Source organism: Hylobates moloch, unplaced genomic scaffold (assembly GCF_009828535.3).
Source record: "Hylobates moloch isolate HMO894 unplaced genomic scaffold, HMol_V3 SCAFFOLD_5, whole genome shotgun sequence".
NCBI classification, from domain to species: domain Eukaryota; kingdom Metazoa; phylum Chordata; class Mammalia; order Primates; family Hylobatidae; genus Hylobates; species Hylobates moloch.
In genome coordinates this window covers 84,222,511-84,233,652 of record NW_026652280.1, presented here as the reverse complement: position 1 = coordinate 84,233,652, position 11,142 = coordinate 84,222,511, and the positions used below count along the sequence as shown (strand labels likewise).

Sequence of the window (11,142 nt, the reverse complement as noted above, 5' to 3'; positions counted from 1 at the left end):
GTGGTGCGCGCCTGTAATCCCAGCTACTCGGACACTGAGGCAGAAGAATCGCTTGAACCCGGTAGGCAGAGGTTGCAGTGAGCCTAGATCTTGCCACTGCACTCCAGCCTGGGTGACAGAGCGAGACTGTCTCAAAAAAACAAAACAAAAATTAGCCAGGATGATGGCGCACGCCTGTGGTCCCAGCTACTCGGGAGGCTTAGGTGGGGGAATTGCTTGAGCTGTGATGGTGCCACTGCACTTCAGCCTGGGCGACAGCAAGAGAAAAAAAAAAAGGACTCTGGGATTCTCCCAGATCTAGCTTCTTTTTAGAAAGTTCCCAAGTAGTTCTGATACACACTCACATTTAATAACCCCTAAGGCCAGGCACAGTGGCTCACGCCAGTAATCCCAGCACTTTGGAAGGCGGAGATGGGAGAATTGATTGAGCCCAGGAGGTCAATACCGGCCTGGACAACGTAGTGAGACCCGCCCCCTCTCTATTATTGAAAAAAAAAAAAAAAAGGACAGACTCAGCAGAGCTTAAGTGACTGATGTAATGTGCTGAGTGAAGGGTTGGGTGGAAATGTGAAGGATAACTCTCAGGGTTCTCGTTTCCTTTTTTTTTTTTTTTAATTTTTTATTTTTGAGACGGGGTTTTGCTCTGTCATCCAGGCTGGAGTGCAGTGGTGCTATCTTTGGCTCACTCCAGCCTTGACCTCCCCTCCCACCTCGGCCTCTTGAGCTGCTCTCCTAGGGTTCTGACTTGAACAAAAGTGCAGCTGTGCACAAAGGTGAAGAGCTCATGAAGACAGGGAACGATCTGGAGTTCAGATTAGGACACAGAGGTGGAATGGAGGAAAAAGAGAAAAAAACTTTCTTCATCAAAGTGGCCCTTGAAACATTACTTATGAAGGGCTGTTGGAGGAAGGTTGGAATGGAAAAACTCACTGGTTTACTTGTTCTTTGCCAGGGATCCTGTAGGCCAAACACAGCTCACCACCTGTTTTCATATGGTCTGTGAGCTAGAATGCTTTTCTTATTTGTAAATGGTTGGGAAAAAAAATAACATTTCATGACACCTGAAAATCATATGCAATGCTTATCCCATTTCCCGTAACTCTTATTGGAACACAGTGACACCCATTTTTTAACATATGATCTATGGCTGCTTTTGCTCTATAAGAGCAGAGTTGAGGCTAGGCACGGTGGCTCATGCCTGTAATCCCAGCACTTTGGGAGGCCAAAGCAGGCAGATCACCTGAGGTCAGGAGTTCGAGACCAGCCTGGCTAAGATGGTGAAACCCCATCTCTACTAAAAATACAAAAACTTAGCCGGGCGTGGTGGCAGGTGCCTGTAGTCCCAGCTACTTGGGAGGCTGAGGTGGGAGAATCGCTTGAACCCAGGAGGCAGAGGTTGCAGTGAGTCAAGATCACGCCATTGCACTCCAGCCTGGGTGACAAGAGCAAAACTCCATCTAAAAAAAAAAAACATAAAAAAGCCCACAAACAACAACAAAAAAAACACAGAGCAGAGTTGAGTAGCTACCACAGAGACTGCATGGTCCTCCAAACCTACAATATTTACTATTTTACAGAAAAAGTTTGCTGACTTCTGAATCAATAGGATGTCTAGAAACCATTTAAAATACTTGATTTCAGCCTATGAAGCTATAATCTTAAGAAAATGAAAAAGGGTATAGATTGAGGTCTACTCCAAGAAGTCTATGAACATTTTTAAAAGTTGGAGAATAGTGTTAAGAAAAATCATCCAGGCAGGGCGTGGTGGCTCATGCCTATCATCTCAGCAATTTGGGAGGCTGAGGTGGGCATATCACCTGAGGTTGGGAGTTTGAGACCAGTCTGACCAACATGGAGAAACCCAGTCTCTACTAAAAATACAAAATTAGGCTGGGTGCAGTGGCTCATGCCTGTAATCCCAGCACTTTGGGAAGCCAAGGTGGGCGGATCACCTGAGGTCAGGAGTTCAAGACCAGCCTGACCAACATGGAGAAACCCCATCTCTACTAAAAATACAAGATTAGCTGGGCTTGGTGGTGCGTGCCTGTAATCCCAGCTACTCAGGAGGCTGAGGCAGGAGAATCGCTTGAACCCGGGAGGCCGAGGTTGCGGTGAACTGAGATTGCACCACTGCACTCCAATCTGGGCAACAAGAGCAAAACTCCGTCTCTAAAAAAAAAAAAAAAAATGAAAAATTCAAAAATTGGAAGTCCAAGAGTGTAGTGGGTCCTTTCATTGTCACACTGGGGCATCGTTTCAGAAGCCCTCCCAAGGATTATTTACCCACAAGAATACACAGTTGTTTGATTTTGCTATTCACTAGTAAGGTAAATAGACTGAAATTACAAGGAGATATTGTCCAGGAGAGATGAAAAATATGTATATCCAGTAGAAAAACTAACCTCAAAGGGTACAATTTTTGTCATGTAGGACATCCATTGCATTTTGCATCTAACCTAGTAATCATATGCTAACATTCTTCTTTATTTTATTTTATTTTATTTTATTTTATTTGAGACTTGCTCTGTCACCCAGGCTGAAGTACAATGGCGCGATCTCAGCTCACTGCAACCTCTGCCTCCCAGGTTCAAGTGATTCTCCTGCCTCAGCCTCCCGAGTAGCTGAGATTACAGGTGCACACCACCATGCCCAGCTAGTTTTTTTGTATTTTCAGTAGAGACAGGGTTTCACTATGTTAGCCAGGCTGGTCTCGAACTCCTGACCTCAAGTGATGCGCCCACCTCGGCCTCCCAAAGTGCTAGGATTACAGGCATGAGCCACCGCGCCTGGCCTAACGTTCCTCTTTAAATGCTTGTCCTGTCCAGCTCCTCATGTGCATTACCACCTTACCAGGTGGGAATCCCCTCACTGATGAGTTAAAGATCTTTTTTTTTTTTCTGAGACAAGGTCTCACTATGCCCCCAGGCTGGACTGCAATGATGCAAGCAGGGCTCGAATTCCTGGGCTCAAATGACCCTCCCGCCTCAACCACCCAAGTAGGGGGTACTACAGGCATGGGCCACCACAACCAGCTAATTTCATTTTTTTTAATTTTTAGTAAAGAGGAGGTCTCCCTATGTTGCCCAGGCTGGTCTCAAACTCCTGAGCTCAAGTGATCCTCTCACTTCAGCCTCCCAAAGTGCTGAGATTACAGGCGTGAGCCACTGCACCCGGCCTAATAAATCTTAGTTACGTGTTGATTCTATATTTAGACGTAGGTTTTAACTTTTTGAAAAGTACACTTTGACAAAACATATGATTTTTAAAAATGCTTTAAACTTATGCATGTATATGTACATCTAGATGTATGAAGTTACCGTTACACAAAGAAGTGACCTAAAAGATGCCAAGTCACCAAACTGGGGAAGGGGGTACTTCAGTGGTGGGGATGCAGCAGGGAGCCTGTTACATTTTCCACTGTATGCTTGTGTATTGTGAAAATATTTTACAAGAACACATTCATATATACATACATACGTGTGTATATATATATATATATTTTTTTTTTTTTTTCTTGAGATGGAGTTTTGCTCTTATTGCCCAGGCTGGAGTGCAATGGCGCAATCTCGGCTCACCGCAACCTCCACCTCCTAGGTTCAAGCGATTCTCCTGCCTCAGCCTCCCGAGTAGCTGGGATTACAGGCATGCACCACCATACCCAGCTAATTTTTGTATTTTAGTAGAGACGGGGTTTCACCATGTTGGTCAGGCTGGTCTCAAAACTCCCAACCTCGTGATCCGCCCGCCTCAGCCTCCCAAAGTGCTGGGATTACAGGTGTGAGCCACTGCGCCCAGCTTAATTTTGTATTTTTAGTAGAGACAGGGTTTCTCCATGTTGTTCAGACTGGTCTCAAACTCCTGTCCTCGGGTCATTTGCCCGCCTCAGCCTCCCAAAGTGCTGGGATTACAGGTGTGAGCCACCATACCCAGCCCATATTCATATATTACATGTATATAATTTTTTTAAATTAGGAGCTAGGGGTGGGCACAGTGGCTCACACCTCTAATCCCAGTACTTTGGGAGGCCAAAGAGAGTGGATCACCTGAGGTCAGGAGTTCAAGAGCAGCCTGGCCAACATAGTGAAATACCGTCTCTACTGAAAATACAAAAATTAGCTGGGTGTGGTGGCGGGAGCCTGTAATCCCGGCTACTTGGGAGACTGAGGCATGAGAATCACTTGAACTCGGGAGGCGGAGGTTGCAGTGAGCCAAGATCATGCCACTGCACTCCAGTCTGCGTGATAGAGTGAGACTCTTTCTCAAAAATAAAATAAAATTAGGAGCTAAGAACTTTAATGTATAAAAGTTCATTTGCATTCAAATGAGGACTGAGGTCCAAACAATTGTTTCAACAGTGGGACCACAGCTGGGCCTTGGGGCATCACCCCTTTCATGTGGGTAGGATGGGGCTCTGAAGCACTATTGTGCTTGTCTGGAGACTGGGCAGCAAGCACAGATGGTGGGTGCAGGCTCTAATCCCACTGCTGGGAGGCAGCCTGTGGGTCTTGGGCTGACCTGGGACCTAACTTTTGGGGCAAACAGTTGGGCAAGAGGCAGTGGGGTGGCTGAGTTTAAAAACAAGTCCTCTCCTCCTCCTTCCTCTTCTCCTGCTTCAATCCCTGGGAGCTTTCATGTCACTCCACACCATTTCTGGCTGTTTTATTGGCATATTTTGTTGACGGCCCTGGAGTTCTCACCTTTTCTTTTTTCTTTTCTTTTTTTCTCTGTCACCCAGGTTGGAGTACAGTGGCATGACCATAGTTCACTGCAGCCTGGGACTCCTGGGATCCAGCAATCCTCCTATCTCAGCCTCCTGAGTAGCTGGGACTAAAGGCACACACCACCACACTCAGCAATTTTTTTTTTTTTTTTTTAGAGATGGGGTCTTGCTGGCCAGGAGCAGTGGCTCACGCCTGTAATCCCAGCACTTTGGGAGGCCAAGGCAGGCGGATCACCTGAGGTTGGGAATTCAAGACCAGCCTGACCAACATGGAGAAATCCTGTCTCTACTAAAAATACAAAATTAGCTGGGCGTGGTGGCACATGCCTGTAATCCTACTTGGGAGGCTGAGGCAGGAGAATCGCTTGAATCCAGGCGGCGGAGGTTGCGGTGAGCAGAGATCGCGCCATCGCACTCCAGCCTGGGCAACAAGAGGGAAACTCCATCTCAAAAAAAGAGAGAGATGGGGTCTTGCTGTCTCCCAAGCTGGTCTTGAACTCCTGGCCCAAGACAATCCTCCCACCTGGGCCTCTGAAAGTGCTGGGTTGCAGGTGTGAGCTACGGCACCCAGCCTAGTCCTCATCTCTCACATGCATGGAGGAAATTTCTTCCTCCTGGCTTGCATCTGACCCTGCTCACTCAGCACAGCCTCAGGTAGCATCGGATCTTCGTTTCAGTACTGACTCCCTGCCTCACTGGCTATAACAGCTTGAGGAAGACCATCCTCCCTCTGCCTCAGACTCAAGCATCAAACAGGACTTATGCCACCAGCCCCAGCTGTCTCATGGGACTCTTGGACTGACGGAGGTGAAAATGCTGCAAGCACCTGAAGGTGGCGGAGCGGAAAGCTGACCAGCATCAGGTCCTGTAAGAACATCTGGGCAGAGAATGGAAAAGCCAGGTGCCCTCTGGGCCACACCTGGGAAGGGCACAGGGAAGGTCCCAGGACAGCTCTGAAGAATCTGTTGATCCTTCCCTTCTCGTAATTCCTCTCCACCAGAGGGTAGAGCAAATACTTGGAACCTGGGATCCACCCCAGGCCTCCCCTCACCTGAGAATGCCTTTCAGCTATGCAGCTGGGTCCTAATCTCTCATCTGCCTAAGACTTGCTGTAAATCTAGACCATGCCCCTCAACTTTTCTGAGCCCCAGTTCTTCATCTGTAGACTGTGTTCACACTGCCTCCGTTGTGGGAAAATTGAGATGTGCACAAAAGCGTCTAGAGTGAGTACGGGATAACTAGGGCTGCTGCCCCTTCGCCATTGCCATGGGCCCCAACTGATCTCACAATTCAAAGCACCCCTACCACCCGTGAGGCACTCCTGTGTTGGCTGGAATCAGCCTGTGTTCTAGAATCTTGTCCCCTCCACTGTCCTCCTGGTTCTAGAATCCCACTGCTATTCCATACCAGGCACTCTAGAACCAGAGACTCTGCTGCTTTTCCTGGGCAGGGCCTGCTTGCTCCACCTCTCAAGTCTGACTTGCATCTACGCTGTGGGCAAGATGCGGCTGCGAGACCGCATCGCCATGTTCTTCTTCCCAAAAGGCATGATGCTTACCACGGCTGCACTGATGCTCTTCTTCTTACACCTGGGCATCTTCATCAGCGACGTGCACAACTTCTGCATCACCTGCCACTATGACCACATGAGCTTTCACTACACGGTCGTCCTGATGGTAGGCTCAGGGCAGGGACGCAAGGGCTGGCTGCGGGAGACCCGAGGGGCTGATGGAAACCCCACTGTTGTGCGAGGGGGCCACTCTCCCACTGGATGGGCCTACAGTTCTCCCAGGTGATCAGCATCTGCTGGGCCGCCATGGGGTCACTCTACGCTGAGATGGCAGAAAACAAGTACATCCGCTGCTCTGCCATGACCATCCTGAGTGAGTGGTGGGAGGGGGAGGGAGCAAGAGGGAGCGGGGAGCTTTGGAACCCTGATATGTGGCAAGGAGTAGCCAGGGAAGGGTACTGGGGCTCATGGGGGGCTCTCTCCCCCGCCCAGTGCTCAACGGAGCCATGTTCTTCAACCGCCTGTCCTTGGAGTTTCTGGCCATCGAGTACCGGGAGGAGCACCACTGAGGCCTGGGGAGTTGGAACAGGGCTGAGGAGGGGGAAGGAAAAGGCTGCCTCGGGTGTTTTAATAAAGTTGTTGTTTATTTCCACCTGCCAGCTCCTTCATGGGGCGAGGGGTCGGAGGCTGGAGACCCGGGAGGAAAGCAAGTCAAGACAAATGCTTGACCCACAGGGACTCCAGGCCTGGCCTGCAGCCACTCTGGTGGACTTGGCTTTGGGTCTGGGGTCTTAGTGTCTTAGGCTTGAGGGAGAGAGGCAGTGAAGAAGTGCCCTCAGCCTCCCCATTACCCCGCCTCTCCTCCACAGGACCCAAGTCCTAGGCTGGCCTAGCCACAAGCAAGGGGGCTCAGGAGGGGCCCACGCGGATGTGAGGGTTCATGAGTGGGTCCAGGTTGGGATCGCTGTCAGCTGCGGCCCGGCCTAGGCGAGACATGAGGGCAAGGAGGGCCAGGAAGCCCAGCAGTCCCAAGAGTAGCAGCAGCCCCGCCCGCTGGAGCAGGGTCAGCGGCCGCTTCCGAGACCCGGCCCGGCTCCTGGGGGGATGAGGGGAAAGTCAGGTCAGGCCCCAGTCCCTGGTGGCCCCCACGGCTGGAGAGAAGCCCTGGTCACCACCCATTCTTGAGCCTCCATCTCCTCGTCTGTGCCTCAGGAATGATCACTCCTGCACCTGCCACCATAGGGCGTTATTGTGCAGCTCAAACCAGCTGAGGCGCACGACTGTATTCTGGAAACCACGGTGTGCCAGGCGTCAGGGAGAGTTACAAAGATTAGGGGGTGTCAGATCGGGAAGGGGCCTCAAAGAACCTAAGTCCTAGCCTCCTGTGTAGGAGGCACAGAGACAGCCCCAGAGAGAAGCAAAACACAGCTTCTGCTGCACAGCCAAGGCCTCTCCGCACAGCCCCAGCACCAGATATTGTTACTCCCCACAACAAGCCCCTTTTGTCATGAAACCGTCCCTCCCAGGGCCTCTGGCTCCCACTCCCTCTCCACCCCTTCCTGGCATTCCGCCCTCCCTGACCCTGTGTACCTTAGCAGCTGGGCCAGCCAACCCAAGGCAGGCCGACGTCGGTACTTGTCATCGTCACAGTCTCCATGGAGGCCTGGTGTCCGGTCATCATCCCGCGTATCATACACCTTCCTAGGGGCTACAGAGTGGAGCCACTAGCATCAATAGACTCAGGAAAACTGGCCGCTTTGGGGAGGGCTGGGGGATCACCTGCTCTCCTCACTCTGACAGAACATCTCAGAATTGTGAGGAGGTAGTGGCTGTGCCTAGATTAAGGAAAGGTTCCTCCAGGTGGGTCTCTGGATCCTCAAGCTCCCCCTACACAAACCACTCCACCCTCTTTCTATCCTTCTGCGGCCTGGATAACTCCCAGGCTCACCGTGAGTCAAGGGCTCAGGACTGCCCATGTGGATCACTGTGTGCTGCTCGGGCCGGCCTGGGGAAGCCGGGGGCCGGGGGGCCTGGCTGTAGAAGGCTGGGGCAGCAGAGGCGCTGTCTACCTCCTCTGGTCCAGGGGTACTGCTGGCTGTGGGCGGAAAGACAGCCATCAGCAGAAGCAGTGGGTAGAGCTCAGGGGTAGAGCATGTGACTGCAGACCAAGGGAGCTGTCAGCAGAGCAGGGAGGCTAAAGCCCAAATAGTCGGTGGAAGTCACCACTTACCATTAAAGCTAGACCAGTCAGAGAAGTCAGACGTGTTGAGGGGCTCGGGCTCTGGGCTCACCACCTCATCGATCTGGAGGAAGGAATCTGGGTCACCAGGCTGCCTAGTACTGTCCCCACCCACCCATCTGGCTCAGGTGGGGCCCAGGGCAGATGGATGGTCAGACAGACAGAGGGACTCTCACCAGAGGGAGGCCCAGTCCTGCCCGGGCCCAGTTGACTGTGGCCAGCTTCTCTCTCAGTGCAGAGGCCACGGGGCCAGCCAGGTTAGTTGGGGGGAAGATGGGACCATTGCAGCTGGGGCACTGGTAGCCGGCAGGTGCCGTGTTTCGGGGTAGCTGGGCAGCACGTTCATTGAGGCAGGCCCAGTGAAAGAGATCTTAGGGCCCATGAGACAGGGGAGAAGAGACATGAGGAAGAAGACACTTAGGGCTCCTAGCCTAACAATAGCCCCCAGACCATTGCAGGACATATGGACATATGTGTGTGCCAGAGCCTTCTCCTCCCCGTCCTGTTCCCTAAAATGTCAGTCTTCTTGGCTACCACCATCTAAGTCCAGGCAGGTGCTACCAAGCTGTCCAGCTCACAGGGGTAAGTTTGGGTAGGAAGAAAACGCCACCTCCCCTTTTAGTGAGTCCTCTCTGGGCCTGCACTCATCATACTCTTTGGGCTAATGGCTAATAATGAACAGTTTCAGAAAAGGCTCCTCGATATACACACAGGCACACATATGCATGTACACATCCCTGGGCACAAATGTACATGTGCTTATAAGCACATAATCAAACACAAGTGGCATTCCCTATATCTACACTATGGGCACAGGAGCCCTCACACATACACATCTATACACTCACAGGTTTGCTAACAGGCACCCTCAACCATGCATTCTCTTGCACTCCCACAACACACCTGTGTTCATATGTTCACGTACATACATTTACCCATTCACCCCAAGCACTAATCAACACACTAACACTCATTTAAACACACAATGTACATTAAGTGCCTGCAAGTACACACATGCACTCACAAGGAGAAACACATATGGAGCTGCCTCTTGCATGAGCTCCTTCAAAAACTGGAGCTAAGGCTCTTACCCCAGATTCAGGTCAAAGTCATGACACATATGTCTGCTGACTTCTTTTAGCTAACTTTAATGTGGGAAACTCACTTCCTCTCTGTTTAGCTTTGGAATCAGTGGTGGATCCTGAATATCTGAAAGCGACATGCCGATCTGGCTAGCTAATAGTTACAGCCACCAGCATACCTGTAAGCTTGACTGGTTCTCGCTCAAACCTCCAGATTGTCAGGGCTTAATTTTTAGGAAAGAGGAACTAGCAGCTTTAATTTTTAGGAAAGACAGTGAGGCCTAGAAAGGAAGAATAACTTGCCTGAACTTACACAGCAGGTAAGGAACTTTAACAGGACTAGAATCTGGGCTCTGAGACTCAGGGGACTCACTGTCCTGCTGCTTGAGGAGGGCCTGGAAACCAGTCACCAAGCTGGCCCCTGAGGCTGGCCTGATCCCCCCGAGGTGCCAAGGCCTCACCATAGCAGACAAGGCGGGTCGTCTCTCGGCTGGCCAGGGGTATGTTGCACAGGCGGCAATTGGGGTTGTAGTCGCTATCTTGGAGCCATTGCAGGTAGGACTGGACGATGCACTGGAGTGGGAGAGAGATGTCACAACTGGTGCTGGGGCTGCTCGGCCTATCACCCCAAGGTCCGACTGTCTCTTTTTCTCTAGTCACAGAGGAGACTCATCCTTTCGTTTGTTCAACCAATAAATATTTATTGAGCACATACTGTGCGCCAGACTCTCTCCTGGGGGCGGGGGATATATCAGTGAACAAAATAAATCAAGTCCTTGCCCTTGTGGGGCTTACATTCTAGCGCGGGGCCCCTCGTGGATTTGGAGGAAGCCAATACCGCCTTGCCCACCCAGTGCCCTGCTCAGTCGCTCCCCTGAAGGCCCCACCTTGGCGTGATTGGCTACCAGGCAGTGCTCGCAGACGTTGACCCGATGTTCGAAGCAGAACAGGTTGGTCACTTTTCTCTTGGGGCACTTACAAAGCCCCATGATCGATCCTGGGAAAGGGGCCTGAGTTGGTAGGAAGTCAGGTTCTGGTGGCCACCACTACGCTCTCACCAGCCCAGTTTCCACTCTTAACTCCCTCAGACACCTCTCATACTCGCCCCGATCCCAGATTCCTGCCCACTGTCCCTCCTTATGCGGAGAAACACCCCCTGCATAAATCCCGCCTCCGGCGACCCCTCAATCCTTCTGGATCCCGCCCCCGGCCAGGCCCCTCCATCAGAGGCTCCCCGATACCACCGGCCCCGCCCCCAAGACCTCTCCTGAGCCCCACCCCCTCCAAGCCCCGCCCCTTCGCTACAGACCCCAGTCTCTGTGTTTACTGATCGGCCGCTGCACCGGTTCCGAAGAGCGGTAGCGATGGTTAGAGGCGCGGAAGGGCAGGGACCACGCTCCCCAGGGCTCCTGCTCCACTCACTTCAGCCCTGGCCGCCCCGATTATCCCTCCGCTGCCACGTCTCTTCCGGGTGCGGCGCGCGCTGATGACGCCATCGCGCCCCTGGGCCACGCCTCCGCTGCCGCCAGACGGGAAGACGGGTGGAAAAGACTTGGTGGTCCGAGCGCCGCGGACCTCTAGCCCTACGTCA

The 11,142-nt window shown here is 51.9% G+C and overlaps 2 protein-coding genes across 5 annotated transcripts; one reads left to right on the top strand and one right to left on the bottom strand.

Annotated features, from left to right (window-relative positions):
- Positions 1-6,143: 6,143 nt before the first annotated feature.
- TMEM262 (transmembrane protein 262) lies at positions 6,144-6,882 on the top strand. 2 transcript variants are annotated; one of them, XM_032153378.2, is made up of 3 exons: positions 6,144-6,396; positions 6,504-6,603; positions 6,723-6,882. In XM_032153378.2, exons 1-3 carry the CDS (start codon positions 6,223-6,225, stop codon positions 6,797-6,799), a joined length of 351 nt encoding a protein of 116 aa, XP_032009269.1. In that variant the 5' UTR covers positions 6,144-6,222; the 3' UTR covers positions 6,800-6,882. The 2 variants fall into 2 exon arrangements, with proteins under 2 accessions (XP_032009269.1, XP_032009270.1); XM_032153379.2 differs by having other exon boundaries at positions 6,504-6,571; positions 6,723-6,825.
- ZFPL1 (zinc finger protein like 1) lies at positions 6,854-11,100 on the bottom strand. 3 transcript variants are annotated; one of them, XM_032153375.2, is made up of 8 exons: positions 10,974-11,100; positions 10,439-10,548; positions 10,013-10,124; positions 8,646-8,839; positions 8,461-8,533; positions 8,179-8,325; positions 7,821-7,938; positions 6,854-7,326 (listed from the first exon to the last, which is right to left on the bottom strand). In XM_032153375.2, the coding sequence occupies exons 2-8, from the start codon at positions 10,538-10,540 to the stop codon at positions 7,140-7,142; spliced, it is 933 nt and encodes a 310-aa protein (XP_032009266.1). In that variant the 5' UTR covers positions 10,541-10,548; positions 10,974-11,100; the 3' UTR covers positions 6,854-7,139. The 3 variants fall into 3 exon arrangements, with proteins under 3 accessions (XP_032009266.1, XP_032009265.1, XP_032009264.1); XM_032153374.2 differs by having other exon boundaries at positions 10,439-10,561; positions 10,861-11,087; XM_032153373.1 differs by having other exon boundaries at positions 10,861-11,086.
- Between the last annotated feature and the right edge of the window lie 42 nt (positions 11,101-11,142).